Source organism: Myotis myotis, unplaced genomic scaffold, assembly GCF_014108235.1.
Source record: "Myotis myotis isolate mMyoMyo1 unplaced genomic scaffold, mMyoMyo1.p scaffold_m19_p_3, whole genome shotgun sequence".
Classification (NCBI taxonomy): Eukaryota; Metazoa; Chordata; class Mammalia; order Chiroptera; family Vespertilionidae; genus Myotis; species Myotis myotis.
The window spans coordinates 147,458,866-147,483,533 of NW_023416335.1; the positions used below are offsets into that span (position 1 = coordinate 147,458,866).

Consider the following 24,668-nt stretch of genomic DNA (forward strand, 5'->3'; position numbering starts at 1 on the left):
TGCCACAGCCCATTCGACTTCAGTCACAGTGTGAGTTCCATAGTTCCTGGCAGAGCTTGACCTTGTGGCAAACGTGAAGGAGAGTGCCTTCTGATATGAGTGGTGGCACATCCATGCAGGGACGGCTCCTTACACTTCATTCTGGAAGGCAGTGGCTCTCAATTTGCTTTGCATCACACAATGGAATACTGTACAGCCCTGAGAATGAGTGATTTGCATTTATACAACAGTATGAATGAATCCACAACAGGGAGTCGTGCCTGGAAGTAGGATAAAGGTACTTCTAGGGTGCTGGCTGCACAACTGTATGTCCACTTTATAAAATCCACAGTGAGCTGTATAATGTACCCTCTTCTATATGTACACTAGAGGCCCGGTGCACAAAATTTGTGTGGGGGGTGGGGGGTGGTCCCCTCAGCCCAGCCTGTACCTTCTCCAGTCTGGGAAATGTTGATTTTGGGGTCATGGCATCCAAGAAAAGATGATCACTGTGGGATCAGGCCTAAACTGGCAGTCAGACATCCCTCTCGCAATCCAGGACCACTGGCTTCTAACTGCTCACCTGCCTGCCTGCCTGATTGCGCCTAACCTCTCTGCCTGCCTGTCTGCCTGATCACCCCTAACCAGCCTCACCTGCTGGACTGATCACCCCTAACTGCCCTCTCCTGCTGGCCTGATCGCCCCTAACTGCCTCTGCCTTGGCCCCTGCCACCATGGCTTTGTCCAGAAGGAGGACTGGAAGACCTGGTCTAATTTAGCATATTACCCTTTTATTAATATAGATTATTTTACTAGAGAGTTTTTTAAAATAGTATATTCTGTAGTTAGCTGAGGTGTTGTAAAACACTCAAGCTCCTGAACTCACATCCAGAGAGTCCCATTCTGGGTGGAGCCCAAGAGCCTGCAGTTGTGATAAATGCCTCAGGTAATTCTGCGGCAGGTAGTGCAGAGAGATGCCTGTAAGAAACACGGTGATGCTACTGACCTCGTCTGCTATTGGTCAGCTTAACTCTGGCCGGCAGCAGGACTGCATAAGCCGAGCAAAAGATTTTTTGAGAATGACTGAATCCACACTATAAAATACAGCTTACATGAAAAATCCACAAAAATGCAGAAACGCTATATAAAATGCCTGCAACAAGATTTCTCTGAATCCCTCGGATGGGTAGATGAGAGCTGTTTAAAAATCTTCCTGCATTGCAGTGGTGTGGCTCTAGCCTACCAGAGTTTGTCTCCATTCGATAGAAGCCGTCCTTGTGTGACTAAATCACCACCCACACCCTCCACGGTTTCTTCTTCCCCTTCCACCCAAATGCAAAAGCCGTGGCTGCACTGATTCCCCCAGCGTTTCCGCTGGGCCTTTGTCATACCATTTTGTGCCAACTTACATGTGTGGCTTGAACCGTACCTTATTATTGGCCTGTAAGAGCACATCTAATTCTGAGTGATGGTTGGGCATGTCTCAAGGTATTGCCCTATTAGTAATTCTTTGAGTATTGCCAATGGGTTGAGCAATGAGAAAACCCTGGAAAATCTTGTTGCCCGTCCTCTTTTAAGAATCTGCCTCATCCTTTCAGTCCAATCATTTGATTGAGTGTAGGTGAATAAGGCCCCTGTCTACCAATTTCTTAAACTCAATTGAGGTAAACAGAGGCCCACTGTCAGAAAGGATAATGGCTGGCCTACACGTGCTGCAAATGATGGGTGCAGAGCTGTGACTGTGAGATGAACCAAGGCTACCTCCACCCATTGTGAGAAAGTGTCTAGTAGAGTCAAAAAGCACAGCTGGAGTGGCTCCTAATGTTTATTTGGACTTTTCAGTCAGGTTCCTGTGTCACAGCCCTTGGAAACGTAGGTGCCTTTTAAGAGGCCTGACTTGCATCATACATTTATGTGCATGAAATCAATTCTAGGCATCTGGCCCACTCTTTCTTGGGAATAGTTTGCCAGTGAGCAATGTGCTATGTGACCAAGCTGTCTCATATCCTTTGTGAAATTGGCAGGGCATGAATCATTCATTAAATATATACAAACTAGCAAAGATCAAGATAAGATGTGCTTTAATGGGTGAGTAAGCTCAGGTGGCTTATTAACAACTGCATTTCCTCATGCTTCTTCTGAAATGGACATAGCTCAGCCCATATTTTCAGCGAGGAGCTGATACGAGATGAAGCTAATTATAGTATTGGATGAAGCTGAAGAGTTGGGCTTGGGAGAAGTTTTGACCTTACGATGTTCATTGGCGGTGGCCCGGGTAACCTTGGGTCTGCTCTGGCAGGCAGTTCAGAGCCTAAACGTTCAGTGTTGCTCCTAGAGACAGATTGAGCAAAAGGCGAGTTGTGGGTCATTGGTGAAGCTAAGATCTTCAGTGCAGGAAAGACTTACGATCAATGAATTGCAAATACACAGCCAGAGAAACTGTTGGGAAACTTAGTACCTTCCAGAATAAATGCTGGTTTCTTTGTCTATGTGTGCACAGGCCTCCTTTGCAGATAACATCGGCTTTGATGACCAGTTAGTGTCTCAGAGCTCTTACAGACACAAAAGTAAGCCCATGGCATTCCAGAAAGCATCTTCTCATTGATGAATCTAGTGACACTATTGAAGAAGTGACTTAGCAATGGTTGTTTTTGTCTGGTGGGGAGATGGACCTGGGAGACAAAGCTCTTGCTTTGTTTTGGGAGTTAGAGATACCTCATGAATTTGGGAGTTAGATGCCTCAAGTTTTTGTTCTCAGAAAGACAAATATCTATTGCACCAAGGTGATTACAGAGGAAGTTATGTTTAACATTGGAGCAATGTGGGACAAACATTAATCTTAGAGTTAAATAAACAGAAAACCAGTTCAAAGCTACTGGTTTGAACTCAGTGTTCTCATCTGTAAAGTGAGGATAATAACATCTGCTTTACCTATCTCATAGGGTTCCTCTTGAAGATAATAAATAAGATGAAGTATATGAAAATACTTTGGAAATTATGTTAAATATCAGCATTTTAGGCAGATATGATTTCCTGAAATCTTTGAGGTTTTCCTCAGATTCCATGATTATGACATCATTTAAATATGCTACCCCCTTCATAATGCTAATGATAAAATTCTCAGTGAAATGCTGGCAATGTCCCAAATCGTGAAAATTCCTACTAAAGCAGCTCATCTTCTAATGCTCCTCAGTGAGTGATCATTATCAATGGGTCTGCTGAAAGCATCGTTACCAATTGTTTCGTAAGCTTGAGAAATCTGTTGATAATTTTAAAAAGGTAGGGTGTTGTGATGAAATGAATGTGTAGGCACTGGTTCTTTTTTTAAAAATATTTTTTTATTGCTTTCAGAGAGGAAGGGAGAGGGAGAGAGAGATAGAAACATCAATGATGAGAGAGAATCATTGATCGATTGCCTCCACGCCCACACTGAAATCGAGCTGGCAACCCGGTTATGTGCCCTGACTGGGAATGGAACCATGACTTCCTGGTTCATTGGTCGACACTCAACCACTGGGCCACCCTGGCTGGGCCTTTTTGTAAAAAGTCAATATATTTGTATTGACTTGGCAACAGTAAGTACAGCAAATTTAACAAGCTACTTTGTTTTAGAAATTTGTTAGTTGGTTTAAATGATCTAGGACTGTAGTGTTCAAGTATGCTCATATTCTTGGCTTTATTAAAAATGAACAACAGGCCCAGCCAGCCTGGCTCAGTGGCTGAGCGTCGACCCATGGACCAGCAAGCCATGGTTCGATTCCCGGTCAGGGCACATGCTCAGGTTGCCAGCATGATCTCCAGTGTGGGGCATGAAGGAGGCAGCCGATCAATGATTCTCTCTTATCATTGATGTTTCTAATCTCCTTCTCCCTCTCCCTTCCTCTCTGAAATCAATAAAAATAAGTTTGATTATTTTGAACAACAACAAAAATGAACAACAGAAAGGAAGTAAATCTCATTTTTAACACTTATTTGAAGGAGGTTGAGTAACTATCATATAACTTCTTAAGTTTGTTGACAACAAATGTAGGCTGACTTTGTTAAGGGATAAATTGAAAGAATCCTCGATTTTTTCACAAATATGTGGCCCTTCATTGATGTCCACTGGATAAAGCAGGGCTTCTCCTGAGTCTGTGTCCACAGGCTGGGTGATAGGCAGGCCCTTCTTTCTCATACTCTTCTCCTCAGTAGCCACTGATGCTGCCTCGCCTCCCTCCCTCTCCTGTAATAGTCTTGCTGATCTGTTCTAACCAACGCCCAAGGGGGAGTGGTGATAGAATTGAGGCAGAGAGAACAGTTTCAAGCATCTACATTTCTCTTTCTGAGACCCAAAGTCCAATCTTAAGGAAGAGATGAAAGTCATGATTAAATTGCCCCAACTCCAGCTTTACTGATTCCTTATTCATATCCTATGTTAATTGCTTGGACTTGGTTAGATTAATGAGTTGGTGACCAGAGGGCTCAATGATCACATAAATCATATAATCTAAAAATATTTTTATAGTTTTTTTTTTCTGATTGTATAAAAATAAGAAATGTCTGTTCTTTAGTCAGCATTCACATTTGCATCCAGATGATTTTTCTTTCTGAATCTATAGGGAGATTAATCAGCTAAGGTGCCTTCGTTTTGGATAGTTTACATAGTAATTTCTACCCCTTCTCTAGTACAGTTCTGTGTTTTCCAAGGGAAGAGGCAGCCTGTGAATTTCTCACCTGGGGCTTCATTCTCTCTGCATGACTCCTCGTTTCCGGTGATCAGCTCTGATTTCTCTTGATCCTGCATCTCACCTTTACAAGCTACAGAAGCCTGAAGCCAGATCAAACCATAATTTTTTTACCTTTACCTTTTTTAAACTTCCCTCTCCTCCCGTCAGCTTTTTATTTTAAACATTTTCAAACCTATAGAAAATTTGTAAAAATAGTAAAATAAATAGTCTTCATGTAGATCCTCCAGGTCGCATTTACTTTCTCTCTCTCATAAGCTCCATCTACAGATTTTGCTAAACTATTAGAAATGGTAAATGGCATGCTTATTTACTAAGTCCTTCAGCATGCACCATCTAAAAATGACTTTTCTCTACCTAACCACAACACACCATTATTAAATTAAGAAAAACAATGATCATTCAATAAACCATTTTAAAGTTCTCCAGTGTTTCCAAGAATGTCTTTTATAACTTTTTTCCCCTCTTAGAATCCAAACAAGGATTGGAAACACATTGCATAGAGTGTCATATCTCTTTAGTCTTATAACCTGGGATAGTTGCCCTGCCTTTTGTTGCCATTGACCGGCTCATATTGAGCCAGTTTTATGTCATTGACTGATTCCTAATGAACCAAGTCCTCATTGCCAAGTTCCCAGGCTGTCCTCTTACAGTAACGAGGTGAAATCTCTCCTCCATAGCAGGGCCAGACTGGAAATCTTACATGGGTGAGCCTGGAGATAGTTAAAAATCTATGCAATAGCTTCAATCACTTTGGCAACAGACCCTGTAGGGAAATGTTGTGAAAGACGTGTTTATGGTTAAGGTTTCAGCACAATTTGCCAAGGAGACCTGCTCCTGGGTCTAGCACTGTCCTCAGGCATTCTGTCCTGGGAATTCTCTGTGAGGGATTCTCCTGCTGTCAGGGATTCAGTCCTTGGGCTTAAAAAATAAACCCACCTGGCTGTTTGTGTGCTAACAGGTGTTGAAGGACATGCTCTCAAGGTAGCCCCTTCTGCTTCCTGAATCCACACTTCACTTTTTAAAAATCTTCCATGTGTCTGGTCTGTCTGAACTGATCTGCAGACCCTCTGGAACATGCGTTTCTGCTGACTGTTGACATGTGACCTCTGTCTATATTTTATGGACACAGTTTATATTTGAATTTTTTAAAAATTGCTCTAATACTGTGTCATCTGCTAGGGCCGATAGTTTTTCATCAGCCAATTCGGTGCTCTCAAGCCCCCAAACAAATGTGAGCTTACCATGTTTCTGGCACTCTTTGTAAAGAGTGTGAGGATTAAATGAGATCGCAACCCCATCATGCACAAGTGAAATTAATCCCATAACACAGATGAGAAAACTGATCCACTCAGAGAGATTTAGCAACTTGCCCACTACCACATGGCTAGGGGTTTAAACTGGATTCTAGAACCTGCATACTTCATCTTTTTATGAGATGCCACTAAACAGGCACTGCATATCTTTAAAAAATTTTTTTAAAAATATATTTTATTGATTTTTTACAGAGAGGAAGGGAGAGGGATAGAGAGTTAGAAACATCCATGAGAGAGAAACATCGATCAGCTAGCTGCCTCCTGCATACCCCCTACTGGGGATGTGCCCGCAACCAAGGTACATGCCCTTGACCAGAATCGAACTGGGACTCTTCAGTCCACAGGCCGACACTCTTAGCCACTGAGCCAAACTGGTCAGGGCTCTTTTAAAAAATTTTAGATGCTGTTTTGAGATAGTGTGCTGCTGAAATACTGGTTTTGATGTCATTACTAAACTATTGAGCCATTGGTGGATTTAAACCTCAGAGCAATGGTACTGGTGAGAAGTCCACCGTTGTTGAGTTGAGCTCTTGAAGGAACCTCATGTTGGCAATGCCAGGGCTTCTCCTACTGTCAGGGGCTCAGCACCCTAGTCTGGACCTTGGCTTGCTTCACTTTCAAATGAAAGCCTTTTAGGGCACAGACACAGAGAGTAGGATAATGGAAAGAAAAAGTTTTATTCTCCAAAGCAGTCTATGAGGACACTAGAAATTACCTTTTTTTTTTTGCCACTAAAAAATGAGCCCCATGGTAGCAAAATATAGACAATAAGGATAAGCACCTCCAACAAACTGCCTTTTCTTTGGATCAAATGGCTATGAATTGACCTCGTCATAAATTATAGCCACGTGACACCTGCAGGAACTCATAAGAGATAAAACACCAAGTGGGGAGAAAGACCCAAAACATCAACACTGAACTAGAATGGCCCTGACCAACCATAAAAGAGAACCTTCAAGTGGACAATCAGTGTATAGGGTTAGCTGAAATTGTTGTATCTTTTAAAATAACATTAAAAAAAAAATCTCTTTAAGTACTTGTTGTACTTTGGGATAAGATGATGTGGTTCCGTTTGCCTTCTCTCCCCAGGGACGGAAAACAGCCGTTCTCAGCTTTTTATAGCGGGCGGCCTCTAGGGGTTTTCACTTCGGTGACTTAAAAACAAGTTTCCTGTCTCTATGGAAAAAAAAAAGATGAGAAGGGAACATGGGGAAATTATGATGGTTGGGACATGAGAATTGTGGCTGGTTTTCAGAACTCAATTTTTAAAAATTTCTTATAATGTCCTAATTTATAGCTTACAAATTAAAATTTTTAGAGGGAGGGGAACAGATTCATCAGCCTCTGACCTGGGAATAGAGTGGGAGGAAGAGAGAGGGTGGAGCTGGCAGAGGAGGAAGGCAGAGGAATTTTCTAGAGTCCCGTTTTGGTTGATGGTTGGTGATTAATGAGACAAGCCGCTTCTCCGGGAGTCTTGACTGTCTTAAAATCAAAAAAGAAGAAAAGAAAATGTATTCCAGCTCAATGCATCCTCCAATTTTTCCTTTCTATTTTTCAATTGAAAAGGAATCCCTGGTTTAGAAATGGAGGTTCCCTAAGCCTCTCTACTCACTTGTTCAGGAAGAAATAAAGCAGAACCTGACATCTACATTTCTCAGATATTGAAAAACATTAGTGCCACGGGGCAAATGTGTAAGCAAATGAAATTTCATCTCCCCCTGATGTCGGACGAGTCTAACCCAAAGCCATATCGTTGAGTCTAACCCAAAGCCATATCGTTGGTTTAGATCTCGGCACTCTCTCATACGGAAACGCTCCAAGAAAGTGCGTTGCTCTGGGATTGATCTCTGTTCTTTTCAGAGACCACCTCAGTGTGGCTGTAGACTTTTATATCAATACTGGCAAATAATCTAATCTAATTATTTAGATTAGAGGTGACCCCGCATCCAACTGGACTTCCTCGGCTGTTTATTATTTCATCCCGTCATTCAATCCTTTAGCAATATTGGTCAGTCACCTATGTATGTGGCAGGCTACGCTCAGTGCTGCCAGCACAGACATGCACAATCCCTGGCTGCAGGGAAGCCTGTGGCTTCCGGAAGTGTTAGGAGCAGGGTTGCAGAAGTGCCATCAGAGTTCAGAAGGGAGAGCAACAGGCTGTAAGGGATGGACCCAGGGAGGAAGAGGGTCAGAAAGGTGTTGGATGGAGGGGGCTTTTGGTTGAGCCTTGAAAAGGCAAGTGGACGTTGGCCCCTTTGGGTGGACAAAGGACTATTCATGCAGAAGAAAGAGAATGTATTAAAGATAAGGCCGATGGTTGGCTCTTTCTGGAAATACACATAATTAAGAATGGCAGGCCGAGTCCCCTCTCCCCCAGAGGGACAAAAGCCACAGCAGTCGCCACCACCCATGAGGATCCCAGGGCCCTGTCGGCCAGCAGCCTCTTGGAGCAGAGACCAAAAGGTCAAGGAAACAAAGGACAAAATGGATCTGTACCCAAAAGGATGGATGAGATGGTGATGATTTGGAACCTTGCTTGAGTCCACAGGCAATGCCCCAATAATGTGTATACTGCCGTGTCAGATTGGCACTTCCCCAGTCACTACGCCTGCATCTGCCTATCCAAACAGGGGAAAAAATGATCATCAAGAGAATTAGGACTTTTTTCTTAATTTTATTGACTTCAGAGATAATTGTAGACTTGCAGTGGAAGTATTGGAATTTCACAAAAGACATAGGACTTAACTGGAAAATGGGGGAAAAAGAAAAAAAAAATCCCTCTAGGTAGCTTAGGTGAAAAAAATGTCCCTTTTGTTTTGCCATTGGTTATGATTTCAGAGCATAATGCTTTGGGCTTTTGTTTGTTTGTTTTTTTTACTATTATTTTTCGGATTTTAAAATTTGTACGTACATACAATTTTCTCTCATTTTTAAACCCTTCCCTCCCCCATTGTGACATTTGCACTTGGAGAACACCCCAGAAAGTGGGAATTCCGTTTTTCCCTTCCAAACTGGAAGAACATTCTTACAAAGAATTTTTGTCTTGGAGAATTTAACAGTGTTCCCCAAGGCTGTGTCTTCAAGGGTGGTTCATTTTCTCTGACACTTGTTACTCACCGTAAAGTACTAGGAGTCCTCAGAAACGGTCTGTTCCTGTACATTACACTGCTTGAGTCAGGATTAGTTTTATTTCGCAGCTGAGAACAGTGGTAACTTGTTTACAGAAATGCATTTGGGAGAGAAAAATCTTGTAAAGCACAGTGAATGTTTCTTCAATTTCTTGTTCAGCCAACGAGGAAAAGACATTGCCTTTATTTTGACCATTAGTCACTTCTCAATCAATGTAAGAGCCTGTTGAGCATTAAAAATAAGAGAGAGCGGGAGGCTAGAGCCTGGTGTGTGGGGAGGACGGCGCTGAGAGGCCTGTGTGCCCCGGGAGGGGCTTTGCTCCGGCTCGATGCCCTGGAGCCGCCGTGGGACACGCCGTGGAGCCCAGGGACCGTTCACATTTGATTAACCCCCAATAATGGAGCCTTTACTACCAAACATTGTGCTGCTTTTGGACTTTATAGTTTTCAAACGATGAAAGTGATGTCAGAAATACAAAATTGGTGTTTTTCTTGGCAATATAATGAGTGAGGGATTTACATTTGTGTCAGCCGACTAGAACTGGCTTGGGATAGGTAGTCAGTACCTATTGTTGAATGAGTGTGTGAGAAAACCAAGAGTTAAGCTTTTGTGTAGGATGGTCGCTTACACAATGGAAATGTATCTGATTTTTTTTGAAAATTCACACCCAGATTTACCAATGAGTCTGGTCACCTTGGGAAGCTGCGGTCAACCCCTCAAGGCTTCGGTGCAGGCGACAGTGTAGGTGCCGCGCTCAGCTTCGTCTCGGACCTGTGGTCAGCCCGCCTTTGCTGTCCAGTTCCTGATTCCTGAGGTCAGGCACTGTGTTCCAGCACGTTCCTGGACTACCCTTGCCTGCCACCGTGTCTCAGCGCATCCTTAAAGGGCCTCCCTGCCCACCTCGCTCGAGATCGCCCCCCTTTCCTTAACCATGGGGCAAGTGTTTAGGAGCTTTTGGTATCTTTTTTTTTTTTCTCTTCATGCTCAACTTTGCACTCCTAGAATTCAAAGCATTACTTCAGCTCTGGAGTCATATCTGCCCACATACAAATACTATTTGATGGTGCATGTAGATATAATGAGATTATCCAGGGAAAAAATTCCAGGAGATAGGCTTTGCCAGTGAGGCCTTACTATGTGGTATTTTTTCTTAATATAGTGTTTCCGTACCTTTAATAGTAAAATATTGACTGTCCATGATCAGTCGACAAGTACAGTGGATGTGCACGACACCTTATGGTGCTATAAGAACAAATCTGTACAACATGTTTGGCAGGTGATCATTTGGAATAGAGTCGCCCTGGGCAAAAAAAACTGCCCAGCCCCATGCTGCTTCCAGGCAGAGCAGAGCACTGGCTTTTATAACAGTAGCAGCAGGACTCCTGGGACCCCCGATTCCTTTCCAAACCCCTTCTTGACAAGTTCCTGTGTTCATGAACAAGGTCGGGAATTCCAGGCCCAGTGCATAGGAAATGACAGTGAAGCTTCATGGGATTACATGGCTGACTTGGGGGCTGTGTATGGGGGGAGAGCATTGCATCTGTGTAAGTGTGGGTTCTCCGTTTTGCAGGTATGGAAACGGGCTGGGAGTTCACATGGGCTGGCCAGAACCCTTCAATTCCGTGCAGAAGCCACAGTGAGCCCTGGGCAGTTTGCCACGAAGCAGACATTTGCATGAATTTCGGGTTGCAGAAACAGGATATGTAGGCAGCATATGGGTTTTGTCTATGTCTTTTCTTCTGTTGTTGCTTCATTCACTCTACTTTTTTAGCCTCTTTGTTGACCAGTGGCCAAACATATGGCGGGGAAAACACCTAGCAGCCAGATCCCGTGAGGCACAGCCACTCCAGACTCCACGACTTTGGGGCTTGCTGTGTCCTTACATAGAAGGCAACTTGGGGGGATACACTGATATACCAGCTTGCAAACCCCTTTTGGGTTTGCACACCAATGGAGCAAACAATATCTTTAACTTCTCAAAGACTCCTCAAGGGTCTTCTCAGCCTCCTCCTTCTGGTTCTTCAGTGGGGGGAAAGAGAAATATCTCAGCACCAGAAGTGGTACAGAGCAAGCTTGGGTCAGGTTTCCTTGATTTTGTCTTTGATATTTTCCATCCCTCAGGTGACTAGAGCAGGGGTCCTCAAACTTTTTAAACAGGGGACCAGTTCACTGTCCCTCAGACCGTTGGAGGGCCGGACTATAGTTTAAAAAAAAAAACTATGAACAAATTCCTATGCACACTGCACATATCTTATTTTGAAGTAAAAAAACAAAATGGGAACAAATACAATATTTGTATTTGCATGTGGCCCGCGGGCCATAGTTTGAGGACCCCTGGACTAGAGCATGCAGCTGAGGGGTTAAGAACTGAGCAGATTCTGTGGGTGGGTTACCCAACTTCATGCCTGGTTACAGTGGTTCTTCCACTAGTGGGAATGCGAGTCCCCTGGATTCTGATTAAAACGCAGGCTGCTGGTCCTTACCCCAGTGTCTGATTCGGTGCCTGAGGGGCGGAGCTCAAGAATGTACATTTCTGACGAGGTGCCAGGTGGTGCGAATGGACCACACTTGGAGAAACACTGCCTTAGGTCACTTAAGACTGTGTCCACCCCTGTGAAAGGGAATACCAGGACCTCCTGCTCATGGCTTTGAGCTGTGAATACTGCTCTGCAAGCATAGCCATTCTGGAAACTTTTGCTGGTGCTTTTTGTCCTTGTTTTGTGTGTCAGTGTTTGGTATTTTTTTTTGTAATGAGCCATTAGCAGGTGTGAACTTTGGAAGCTGAGTTTATAACCTGATTTAAGTAATGTGCTATTTTCAATTCTTTCTTCTTTCTTTTTTTTTTTTGTAGCATAATTTATACAGTTATTTAAAAACATCATTTAAAAAAATTCTTGTAAGGGACTCATCCATTATTTAATTTAAGGCTTAATATGCTATGGCGCTATTTCCTTCCCTGGTATTTTTAAAACGAACAGTCTGTTTCAGGTGGTTGTCATATAATTATGCGTTCTGATTTCTTTCGCATGATAAAATGTTTTTATGTTATAAATTCTGTGCATAATCTCAGTGGACTTGCTGACATTTATATAAAATCATTTCTTGTTGGACATCTACCAATAGAGCATTGGTTGAGTAAATGGTAGTACTTTCATGTATAAGACATTAAGCAGCCATTTAAAAAGATATAGTAGAAGTATATTTGTTAACATAGAGACATATTCACGATTATATGTAAAATGAGATGATTTTACCAAAAGATCAACTGCCTGCTGGATCTATTAGGCCGTTTACCGCCCCAGTCCCAGAAGCTTTCACACTTTAATGGGCCTCAGAGTCACCAAGGAAGCCTAGTAAATGCAGGTTTCAGGCTTCCTGCCTCGAGTTTGATGTAGGAGACGGGACTCAGGGGCTGGCATTTTTACAAGGACCCAGGTGATTCTCTCTCTTTTTTTTTTTTTAAGGACCCAGGTGATTCTGATGTGGGAGTGACACTCCTCCCATTTCTACCTGTGGGAGCTAAACTTAATTTTCCGAGCTTCTCCTACTTTCTTCTCAACACCTAGAGAACTTTGTGGCACTTCTTGCCTGCTTTCTTGTGTCATGTGGATCTTGATGAAGCCTTCTGAATGCTAAGGCTTTTTCCAGTCCTCCAAGCAGGCCCCGTCGGGCTCCCCTGTCAGAGCACTGGGGTTTGTGTCAAGCCCCACGTGAGTCCCTGAATACAGATACTGACATATTTGGAATCCAGTCTTGTTTACTTTGTAATGAGGAGAAAGAGTCCCAGCATTTCAGAACTATTAAGCACACCTGGTACTAGCAATAATCACCTTTCCAACCTTGATAGAGAGAAAAAAAAAAAATCCTGTGTAAATGACCTTGGCAGTCAGGCTGTGAAAAATAAATAGTTTGTCCTTTGCGTATTAATTCTGGTCTAAGCCAGACAGCCAGTGTTCATTGAGAGGGTGGTCAAAACCCTTCAGGAGGCTTGTCATTCCTAAAGCTTTGTGGGAATACTATTATCTTCCGGATTTATTGCCTGGTTTCTTTCTTAGACTTTGTGCCCTTGAGGTTTATTCAAGGTGAGTGTCACACCTTGCAGTTCACTTAGGGGCCATCTGTGCTCGAGTTGAAGTGAGTTTCCCATTAAAGTATTTCTTCGGTTTTATAGGTTTGGTTTCTCTCCTTCCTTAAACCAAATCATATTGGCTATCCATCTCAGGTCAGGTTCAGTGTCTGACACTCTCCTTTGTGTAGCAGGCCAGCTGTCACAGATGTAGTGTGATAAGTATAACAATTGGTAAATATTTTGTTGAGATTATTTTGAAATTTTCCCTTACCTATGAGGGGACTAGGCCATATTTTGTACAAACCTGTGATTATCCTAGCTTTAAAAGCACAAATTGCTACCTAACAGCATTCCCCAGGAGGAAACCTGAAGAGCCAGATTTGATAGCTCGCTTCTCAGAAAAAGTTATTTCTTGCTTCACGTGCAAATGTTAACTTTGTACAATTAACTCCAGATGACCTGCAAATTGGCATTATGGGCAAATAGAAGGTGCTGGTTAATGAAATGATTCTGGCAGATTGTACTTGTCCATATGGCAAACTCAGAATCATTCTTCAGAACTCTGTTCAGACATCAGATCTAAAACGCTACACCTGTAAAGTTTTACATGCTCCCCTTGCTTGGAAAAAGTTAATCATTTCTTTTATTCTACATCCACAACAATACCTTTCACACAGCTCTGTGATCAACTATCACAGTCCAGTGTAGTTATATGTTTGCACGTTGCTCTTGTCCACCAGGTCAGAAACTCACTGGGCATAGAGTGTGACCTACTTATCCATACAATCTAATCACCTGGATAAATGCCTGGCTAGAGCAGAACTCAATAAGTGCATGTATGAATGAATAATCTGCAATGAACAAGTAGCATCAACCGGATAAACTGCATTTTGGGGTTGTTTTCTGAGAATTCCTGCAGTTGCCAAATTTAAAGCTATCACCTTGTCAAGACAAATTTCTCTAAAATATTGTTATAGTAAGGATAAATGGTGAGGCCCTAGCCCATTTGGCTCAGTGGATGGAGTGTCAGACTGCGGACTGAAGGGTCCCAGGTTCGATTCCGGTCAAGGGCATGTGTCTCAATTGTAGGCTCCAGCCCTGGCCCTGGTCAGGGCATGTGCAGGAAGCAACCAATTGATTGATGTGTCTCTCTCACATCGATGTTTCTCTCTCTCTCTCTCTCTCTCTCTCTCTCTCTCTCTCCCCCCCCCCTCCCTTCTACTCTCTCTAAAAGTCAGTGGAAGAGTATCTTTGGGTGAGAATTAACAACAACAAAAAGAATAAATCATGCAAAAGATAAGTCCAGCATCTGCTTCTTCCTGTATTCCTCATGGCAACTGTGTGTTCCCAGCCTGTGGGGCCCCTGATTTAAGGAATAGAGCTGAAATTCTGTGGAAAATTGCTCTACATTAGCCCATTAGCTACTATTAAATTCCTTTCCTGGGCTTGAATTCCACAGAAGGCTTAGCTATCACAGATATTTGAACCGTACATATATGTGGTAGACATCAAACACACAATCCCCAATCTCTAATCCTAAAATGTATGCATTGAAAGAGCCAGATGATATAGAATTGAAAGGGACCTCTTCCCTTTCCTGATTAGGAAACCAAGCCTCTTGAGAAAGGGGCCTTTTCGTTAGTGGAAGGAGCGCCAGAATTGTAATCAAACAGGCAGGATTCCGGTCTTGGCTCTGGGGCTCAAATCACAGTCTCCTCCTGGCTGGCTGTGTGATCATAAGCAGTTTACTTCATATTTTTTGAAGATCAGTGTTCTCATTTGTAAAGTTTGGTTAAAGACCCACCTCAGTGAGTTATGACAAGGGATGTCCTGAGATGCTGTGGGCCGGGTATAGACTGATGTCTGCACAGAGCGAATTCCCAGAGACCGCAGTCTCTGTCCTTCCTGCCCACATCACACCCTCTGTGACACAGTTAGGACCTAGAGGTTCTCCTGGGGTATTATTAGGGTATGTGTGGTTCCCAGTTTACAAGACGCCTGCACATCAAAGATGCGCGGACACTCACCACAAAGGAGCTGTGTCCCACCAGCATTTGAATACAAGAGTCAGTTTCTCACCTTAAGAACAAGCTCCCTTCGGAGTTACATGTTTACTGGCTGTTGATTTTTTTTAATCTATTTTTCCCTTTCCTTGCCCTGAGAATTATGGCACCTCCCAGTCAGCCATCAACTACAATTGAAGTTTGTGTAATTGTGTGAATTAGCAAGATCATCAATATATATATATATATATGATAAAAGTGTAATATGCAAATCAACCGAACAGCAGGACGACCTTCTGGACCACCACGCTATGACATGCACGGGCACCAGGCCAGCCAAGGCGGGTGCGATGCAATTGGTCGGGGAGCCCTGCCATCACCCCACGATCGCCCTGCAGAGGGAGGCCCAGGACACCCTCTGCACAGCGATCGATTGTGGAGCCCAGGCCGTGTGGGCGTGGTCTCCCTCTTTGGGGCCCAGGCTACCTGGCCGGCGGCAGGTGGGCAGGGCCTCCCTTTGTGGGACAATCGATCTGGGGCCCCCACAATCAATCACCCCACAGAGGGAGGCCCAGGCCACCAGCCAGTGACGTTGTGGCGGGTGTGCGGGGCCAGCCAGCGATCGCCCTGCAGAGGGAGGCCCAGGCCAGCCAAGCAATCGCACCCCATGCCTGTCACCTGCAGAGGGAGGCGACTAGTGGCGGGGAAGGGGGGGAAGCACCACACAGATGGCAAGCAGTGGCAGCGGCGGGGGTGGGGCCAGGTGCCAGCAGCCAGGGGAGGGAAAGCCTCAATAGGCCCTGATCACCAGCCAGGCCTAGGGACCCTACCTGATGGGTCCCAGATTGCAAGAGGGCACAGACTGGGCTGAGGGACATCCCTCCAACCCCCACCCCCTTGCATGAATTTCGTGCACCGGGCCTCTAGTGCACCAGGGGGTAGATGTTCCAACCAATTGCTATGACATGCACTCACCACCAGGGGGCAGATGCTCAACGCAGAAGCTGCTGAGCTTCGGTGACTTGGTAACTGTGGTTCTTGGGTCACACACCTGGAACCAGAGAGGAGGGAGGCCAGTTCTGTGGTGTGTCACCCGAGAACCACCCTCTCACAATCCAGGACCCCTCGGGGTATGTTGGAGACCTGGTTTCGGCCCAATCCCTGCAAGCCAGGCCAAGGGACCCCACCAGTGCACGAATCTGTGCACTCGGCCTCTAGTTTTCTATAAAGCCACTAGAAACTCAGAGCAAAGCATATAATAAGCATTTTGGAAAAATGAGATCTATGTCACCCAGCAAGTCTTCAGGTTTTTTTTGGTTTTGGTTGGGGTTTTTTTAAATATATTTTTATTGATTTCAGAGAGGAAAGGAGAGGGAGAGAGAGATAGAAACATCAATGATGAGAGAATCATTGATCAGCTGCCTCCTGCACCGCTCCCCCTCCCCCACACTGGGCATGTGCCCTGCCCAGAATCGAACCTGGGACCTTTCAGTCCGCAGGCCAACACTCTATCCACTGAGCCAAACCAGCTAGGGCTAGCCGTCAGTTTTTAAATATCACATTGTAAAATAGTAAGTTAAATATTTGTGCTGAAGTGAAGGGTCTGGGCTGGCAGTACACTGGGGGCCCTTTAAGCACAGCGGTGCTAGTTGTGAACTGGAGCATCATGAAGCTTTAATCAGGGGGAGAAGCAGTGGTTGTTTCCCTTGGTCATTCTCCCAGAGTCCATTTGTCATTTTAAAAGACAACTTATTTTTCGGTCTTTTTTTTTTCTTTATAAAGGCAGAAACCTGTGGGTTCTTGTCGTGGGACGCTCACCAAAGGAACACAGAATCGGGATTCCAGAGTTCAAGTACGTGGCAAATATGCACGGAGATGAGGTATGTATGGGGCCTAAATAGGTGAAATGTCACCACAGAAACTCCGCTGAGGTCTTTTGAGCTCTGCCTAAGTGCCAAGAGGCAGCACAAATTACAGCAAAGAATCTGGAACGGTCTTCCTGTTGGGCCTTCTGAGAGAATTAAGCAACCAGAACCCAACAACCATCGCAGGCATTTGGTTGCTTACCCACCCCTCAACCCCCCCATCAGCAACAAGGTGACCCAACAAAGGAGCTAGATTCTGTTTCAATTCCAAGCAATCAGAAGATCCCAAATTACTATCCAAACTCATAATATCTGGGTTTTTAATGCTTTTGTCACTTGGTCTTCATCTAATACTCAATGTTTTCCATGCTCAAGTTTAGACAATCAAAGTTAGGGTTCTCTCATAGCCACCATTCTACAAACACTCTAAAATTCCATTAATGCCTTGTCTCTTTTCCAACTTAGCAGGGATAAATTCTATTTTTATCTTGTTTTCTGTTATTTATTTTATATTTTGCAAAATACCCTTTTACTGCTCCTACCTGCCCTGCCATTCTTGCTAGGCATTTGAAAATGCTCACTGCTATTTCTCACCTTACATCTCAGAGTATTTTAAGAATATGACAGCTGGCCCTAGCTGGTTTGTCTCAGTGGATAGAGCATCGGCCTGCAGACTGAAAGGTCCCAGGTTCAATTCCAGTCAAGCGCACATGCCCAGGTTACAGGCTCAATCCCCAGTAGGGGGTGTGCAGGAGGCAGCCAAGCAATGAATCTCTCTCATCATTGATGTTTCTATCTCTCCCTCCCTTTCTGAAATTAACATAAAATTAATTTTTTTTGTTAAGAATATGACAACTGTAGTATTTTTTGTTTGCCAGGACTTCCTACAACTAGGCAATCAGATGGAAGGCAAAGATAGTTTATAGTCATCACATTCAGGAAAGTTTACGTAGGAATAATGTGTAACGCCCTGTAAAACACACTTAACTTTAAGGAATGTCAAAGTAAACGCATATCCAGTAAGTACAACCGGCAGGCTTGTTAAAACACTTCTGAAGTTGCAATCGTGTGGGTGGCATGCTCTAATCGAATGCTGAGCTTCCTGTTGTGGCTCACCCCTCCCCGAACTCGGACTCTACAGGGACAGGACACACGCACGCACGCAGGCAGGCATGCTGCCCAACCTGTCCTGCCACAGATGGTTCTTCTTGAATCTGCAGCTATGATACAAACGCTTGCCTCCAAGAAAGAGGCTGATCTTTGAACCTGATTTGTAGTTGGGTGGAAGTTCAATCCCTCTGTGACTTTTTGAGCATAATGGGCTGCACTTTAAAAGACTTGGTACTGCTGGGAGTCTGACCAAAGTTGTTTTTAATAAAACAACCATTCATTATAGACAGCAGCCCAGAGTTCCTTTGCCTTTTGCTATCTGGCCTATTGATCAGGGTCCTGTGCAATCCATTTCTAATAAGAGACACATGACACTCATTGGCTGCCGTCATTTATTACTGAATTCCTGACATTTCAGAGGTTGCAGCCTGTTGCTCCAAAATTAATTCTCTGAACCCAAACTTCCAAAGGTAAGCAGAGTCCTTTCCCTCGCTCACCTCTGACCATGCTTATTCCTTCCATGCACTTTCCCAAATTTCTGGCACCTTGCTCTCCAGGTAGTCAGTGTACCCCTCAGATCAGGGCTCTCTGGTTCACTTTGATCTGAGGACTGAGATCAGGCAGGGGAAAGTACCGGGGTGTTTTGGGGTAAGGCCCTGAAGTCCTGTTTCCCGCTGTGTGTCCCCGCTGGGAACAGTGTTTGTGGTTCTCTAGGGGCCGTTGAGAACCTTGTTATTCTGACTTTGAGATCTTGCCTGTTCTGCCCTCCTGGTGCCACTAGGAGCTGGGGGGTGTGGTGGCTTAACCCAGGAGCAGACGAGTCACTTGAGCTTGAGGTCTATCACTTTACTCATCCTTCTTCTTCTCCCAGATCTTTTGGAATTGAAAGAACATTTCAAAACCCACTATTAAAAAGCACCATAGTTAACCTCTTAGGGCCGTGACTCCTAACCTTCTTAGGATGGAGTCCTCACTCTTTGGCACAGACTTTGAATGCTGACCTCAGGGACTGTGCTGTTCCAGGATTTGTGGGCCCCGTGCAGAGAATCCCACAGGGACACATGTGCACGGAGTAGCGTGGTGGACAGAATTAACCACACTGTATTATAAAATGTTTCCTCTTGCCTGGCTGGTGTGGCTCAGTAGTTGAGTGCCAACCTATGAACCAGGAGGTCAATCAATTCCTGGAGATCAGGGCACATGCCTGGGTTGTGGGCTCGATCCCCAGTCTGGGGCATGCAGGAGGCAGCCAATCAATGATTCTCTCCCATTGTTGATGTTTCTGTCTCTCTCTCTCTCTTCCCTTCCTCTCTGAAATCAATAAATATATTTTTAAAAAGAAAGAATCCTATATAATGAAGCGTTAATATGCAAATTGACCATCACACCCTCACAAGATGGCTGCCTATGACCAGGCCGGCAGGGGGGTTAGTGAGGGATGACCAAACGACTGAACAAGCAGGCTGCATGGGGCAGCCAGGTTGGCAGCGGGGTTAGTGAGAAACAAACAAACGACTGAACAGCAGGCTGCGTGGGGCAACCAGGCTGGTGGGGGGACACGAGGGGCGACCAGGCCAGCAGGGAGGGCAGTTGGGAGCAACCAGGCCAGTAGGGGGACCAGTTAGAGGCAACCAGGCTGCCAGAGGGGGGCAGGTGGGGGCAACCAGGCCGGCAGGGGGGGCGATTAGGCTGCAGGGGGGGCAGTTAGGGGTGACCAGGCCGGCAGAGGGGGGCAGTTGGGGGCGACCATGCCAGCAGGGGGGGCAGTAAGGGGTGACCTGGCCAGCGGGGGGGCAGTAAGGGGTGACCAGGCCAGCGGGGGGTGGCAGGCAGGGGGCAGTTAGGAGAAACCAGGCTGGCAGGGAGGGGGCAGTTGTGGGCAACCTGGCCAGCAGCGGGGGGCAGTTAGGGGTGATCAGGCTGGCACGCAGAGGCAGTGAGGGGCGATCAGGCCAGCAGGGGGGGGTAGTTAGGGGCGACCAGGCAGGCAGGCAGATAAGTGATTAGGAGCCAGTGGTCCAGGATTGTGAGAGGGATTGGGCCTAAACTGGCAGTTGGACATCCCCCAAGGAGTCCCAGATTGGAGAGACTGCCCAGCCTGCACCCTCCCCGTGTGTGTGTGTGTGTGTTTCCACACTAAGGCCATGGCTACATGACAGTGGCATCAGCAGCATCAGGAAGACACAATTCTGTTGATCAGATCTGCCATGAATTTTTACCTTACCTCATTTTGCCTTGTTTTATAATCTGATCATTTTTAAATTAAAAATAAGCTGTTATTACAAAACCAACATATGTGTACCTTAGAAAAAAATACAGATATGCAAACAAACCTTGTATACTCACCTTCCAAACATTAGGGCTATTAATTCCTTACTATTTATGGTTCCAGATATTTGCATGTGCATTTATGTGCCTGTACTTTTACCAAATGAGCTACACTAATTTGCTATTTAAAATATTTTAGTTAACACAACTCTCACTTCATGTCTCTAAATCTTTATCCTATTCTCCACTTTGTAGTTCCTCCAATTTTCCTCAGAACATCCCCAAAATTGCCCAAATGAGGATCCAGTCTGAGACCCTGTATCACATTTGGTTGATGTATCCCTTGAATCTCTTTTATTTCTAGGATTTAAAGAATCTTTTCACGACATTAGATTTAATAAAGAGCCAATCAGTTGTCGGCCCTGCAGAATGTCCCACATTCTGAATATTTTGTTTCCTTCCTTATTGTAGTACTGAGCTAGTATATCTGGTTCCTCTATTTACTTCAAACGAGAAGTTAGATCTAAAGGTTTCTTGAATTTAGGTGAAATATATTTGGCTAATCTATATCTTAGTAATTGTGAAGATGGGTTTATTTGGCTGATGCTGAGGGTTTGGGCTAATCAGCCTGCCTACACTCAGGAATGCAGAAAGCAAGTTGTGAGTAGCAAAATCAACTCAAAGTGGGCCATCTGCCAGCAAGTATTGTAACAGAAGCAGTGAAGTTAAATCTGCTCTTGTCTGATCTTGTCTCAGTCGCCTGGCCGTTGGCTCATATCCTATTGACGGCGCTGCTCGCTATGCCACATGGAGCAGCCTGGCAAGTCAGCTTCTGTGCAGTGCTTCGCAGGACAGTAATAAAAGCGGCCTGCACGTATGGAGCACAGGCCACACTGAGTGCTTTGTGGGCGTCGCTTCTTCTGCTCACCTCTGCAGGTGGCGTGTCTGTTAGCACATTTGCCCGGAACGGAGGCCTGGCTTGTGTCTGGTCATAAGCTGTCTGAACCCAGAGCCCTGAGCTCTGCTTCCTTTATTCTCTCTGCTGCTTTTAGAATGTTCTGTTTTTATTGTTTTTATTTTCACATATAGGTCTAGGATTTACTTTTACATCTAGATCAGATTAATTTTGTTTGTATGGATACCTAGTTGTTTCAGTGCCATTAACAAGATTTGGGCTAGCAAGCTCAGAGAATACTGGAATCAACATCTCCCAGTCACCTCTATCTGTTCCTTTCTTTGATTGATTGATTGATTGATTGATTGATTGATTGATTTCAGAGAGGAAAGGAGAGGGAAAGAGACATCAGTAATGAGAGAGAATCATTGATCAGCTGCCTCCTGCACACCCCACACTGGGGATTGAGCCTGCAATCCAGACATGTGCCCTGACCAGGAATTCAGCCATGAACTCCTGGTTGACACTAACCACTGAGCAGGCTGTCTGCCCCTTTTTTCTCCCTACTCCGCCCCGCCCTCCCCCCCCCCCCCCCCCCGACTGCAGCGAAGCCACACTGGGTAGCTAACTGATGTTTGATAAGCCGTTGTCACCTGATGTTCATGCTGCTTCAGAACATGGGAGAAATATTTCTGAGTTTCTACCTTTCTCATTTTAGTGAGACTAGCAGTGTTTCTCCAGACAACCCAGTCCCTCCTTGCACATCCTTTGGGGTGGTGCATTGTAGAAGCCCGATTCTAGGTTCACTTTATGCAAGCGCCTAAGTGGCAGTGCTGACACACCTGAAGTCTAAGAATTGCTTTTAATCGCGAGGGATGATACCAGGGCGCACTGAGCGGGGCTCTGGGCCATTCTCTCACTCCACTGATATTCCCAGTGTTTGCGAGTGGGGCCTTTGTCTCCTTGCCCTGTCCCTCCACCTCATCCTGCTACTGGCTGGCTTTGTAGTAAACTGTAACCCAGTCTCTACAATCAGAGCTCTACTGAGAACTGGGACCATGCCCTGACACTGGGACAACTAATACCCGCGGCCTCTACAGGTGCCGGGGAGAAGCTGGGATATCGCTGCTGCCTCCTTCCTCAAGTCCCACCCCCCACCCACCCACCCACCCGCCCGCCCCCGTTTTGTGCCTATCTTCTATCCCATTCTATAAAAACCTTTGTAGAAAAAGATGTTATACTTGGGTAATCTCCAGACTGTTAAGACTTATCTAATTCCTCTCTAATACAAATACTGAAGTGAAGCCTGACAATGCGCTTAAAAAGTTGGGTGCCAATAAATTTAAACTAATCCAGTAATAGGCAAAGCACAAGTCAGAAGCTGGGTTCACAAGGTGCCCTTGACCTCAGGACCCATGGTTGTAAGTAGTATCGGAGTAGGTGTTCAATATGGGTTTGTTAAGCTTAACTGCATTACCAATTCTAATTTTTTTGGGCGGGGGGAGTTTTTTAAAAACTTCTGTTTCTTAAACATCAATGCTTTTTTTTTTTTTTTTTTTTTTTACTATGATGGTTTATTTGGGTATAGACTTTTGAAATATCCACATCACACTTAGAATTTCACAGTTGGTGGCATTAAGTTATATAATTACTTTGTATTCCAGATATATGGGTTGAAGGGAAAGACATTCCCTGCATAATAGTGACCCTATTTTTCAACTTTAAAGACAAGTGATTTTCACACGCTCTCTAGATATGAGACAGCCTATGAGATGCAGTTGGTATGTCTAAATGTTTGCATTTAGAGGGTATGCTCATGTTTCCCTGAACAACAGGACATACTGTCTGAAGCTGTGCCTGTCCCGGACAGTCTGGGATGTGTAGCCAGCATGCAGCAGAGGTTCCAAACTTAGTAAAACAAAACAAAAGATTAAAGCGTTAGAACTTGTCCTTCCAAATGCCACTTCCCACATTTTTCCTCCACCCCATCCAAGATGGTAGGAGAATATCCTGTTTTGCAGCGTGGCTTTGGATAATTAATTCTTCTTTTTGTTTTTGTTTTTTAAATATGTTTTATTGATTTTTTTTTTTTTTTACAGAGAGGAAGGGAGAGGGATAGAGAGTTAGAAACATCAATGAGAGAGAAACATCTATCAGCTGCCTCCTGCACACCCCCTACTGGGGATGTGCCCGCAACCAAGGTACATGCCCTTGACCAGAATTGAACCTGGGACCCTTCAGTCCGCAGGCCAATGCTCTACCCACTGAGCCAAACCAGTTAGGGCTTCTTTTTGTTTTTTGTTTGCTTGTTTTTTATTGTTTTTAATCCTCACCTGAGGATATTTTTCCATTGATTTTTAGAGAGAGTGGAAAGAAGGGGGAGAGATAGAAACATCGATGTGAAAGAGACACATCCATTGGTTGCCTCTTGCACATGCCCCGACAGGGGCCAGGGATCGAGACTGCAACCGAGGTACGTGTCTTTGACCGGAATCAAACCCAGGATCCTCAGTCCATGGGCCGACACTCTATCCATTGAGCCAAACCAGCTAGGGCTAAATCTTCTTTTTGGATTTAGATAGAACTAATCTTTACTCCAGATAAAGTATCTCATCCCTTTTATATATATATATATATATAATCCGTTTTGGTGAGGCTGGGCTGGGTGACCAGAAATTCTGAGCCTTCGGCATGAGCAGAACTGTTAGCCCCATCCCTGTGCAGTTTGTTTAATATTGAAAATCCTTCAAAGGAAATAACTTGAGCATTTGTATGTCTCCCCTCACTAAGGGACTGAAGTCCTTATGTTTTCAGAAAATTCCTCCTGGCATAGTTTTGACCTTGGAACAGACTTGTCGACAGTAATTTTTGAGTCCATGATATACCAGGAGCTGGGTAAGATCCCAGGGCCACCGAGAAAGCGAGCAGAATCCCTGCCCCCAGATCTAGATGGTGGAGTGGGGCAGGGTGGCCAGTCGGTCGGTCAGGCCATTGTACCTATGTGAGCAGTGTTGGGATAGCACACATGTGCAGAGCTGTGGGACCACATAGGCTGGGAGGCTGGGTAAAAGTGTGCCAGACACAGTCATCTTTAGGCTATTTGAAGAGGATTTAGTCAATCGATTGTAAATTAAATCTGTAACACCACTGTGGCACCTCAGAGCTAAGAGTGTACCAATTCCCGGACTCAAGCATGGGATTGCTGACGCTCCTGTGCTACTCAGACTCCCTCTCACACAGCACTGCCTATGTCATGGGTTGCTCCTACAAAAATGTTTTCATTGTTTATAAACATTCTTGAAAGAGCTCA

General features: G+C 44.8%; 1 protein-coding gene across 2 annotated transcripts in view; it reads left to right on the plus strand.

Moving 5' to 3' along the window:
- The window catches only part of CPM (carboxypeptidase M), a 71,991-nt gene that overhangs the window by 25,779 nt on the left and 21,544 nt on the right, over positions 1-24,668 (plus strand). For both annotated transcript variants that reach the window (XM_036298051.1, XM_036298050.1), the window contains exon 3: positions 17,003-17,100. In XM_036298051.1, the coding sequence (XP_036153944.1) occupies positions 17,003-17,100 (98 nt within the window). The remainder of the gene's footprint in view (positions 1-17,002; positions 17,101-24,668) is intronic.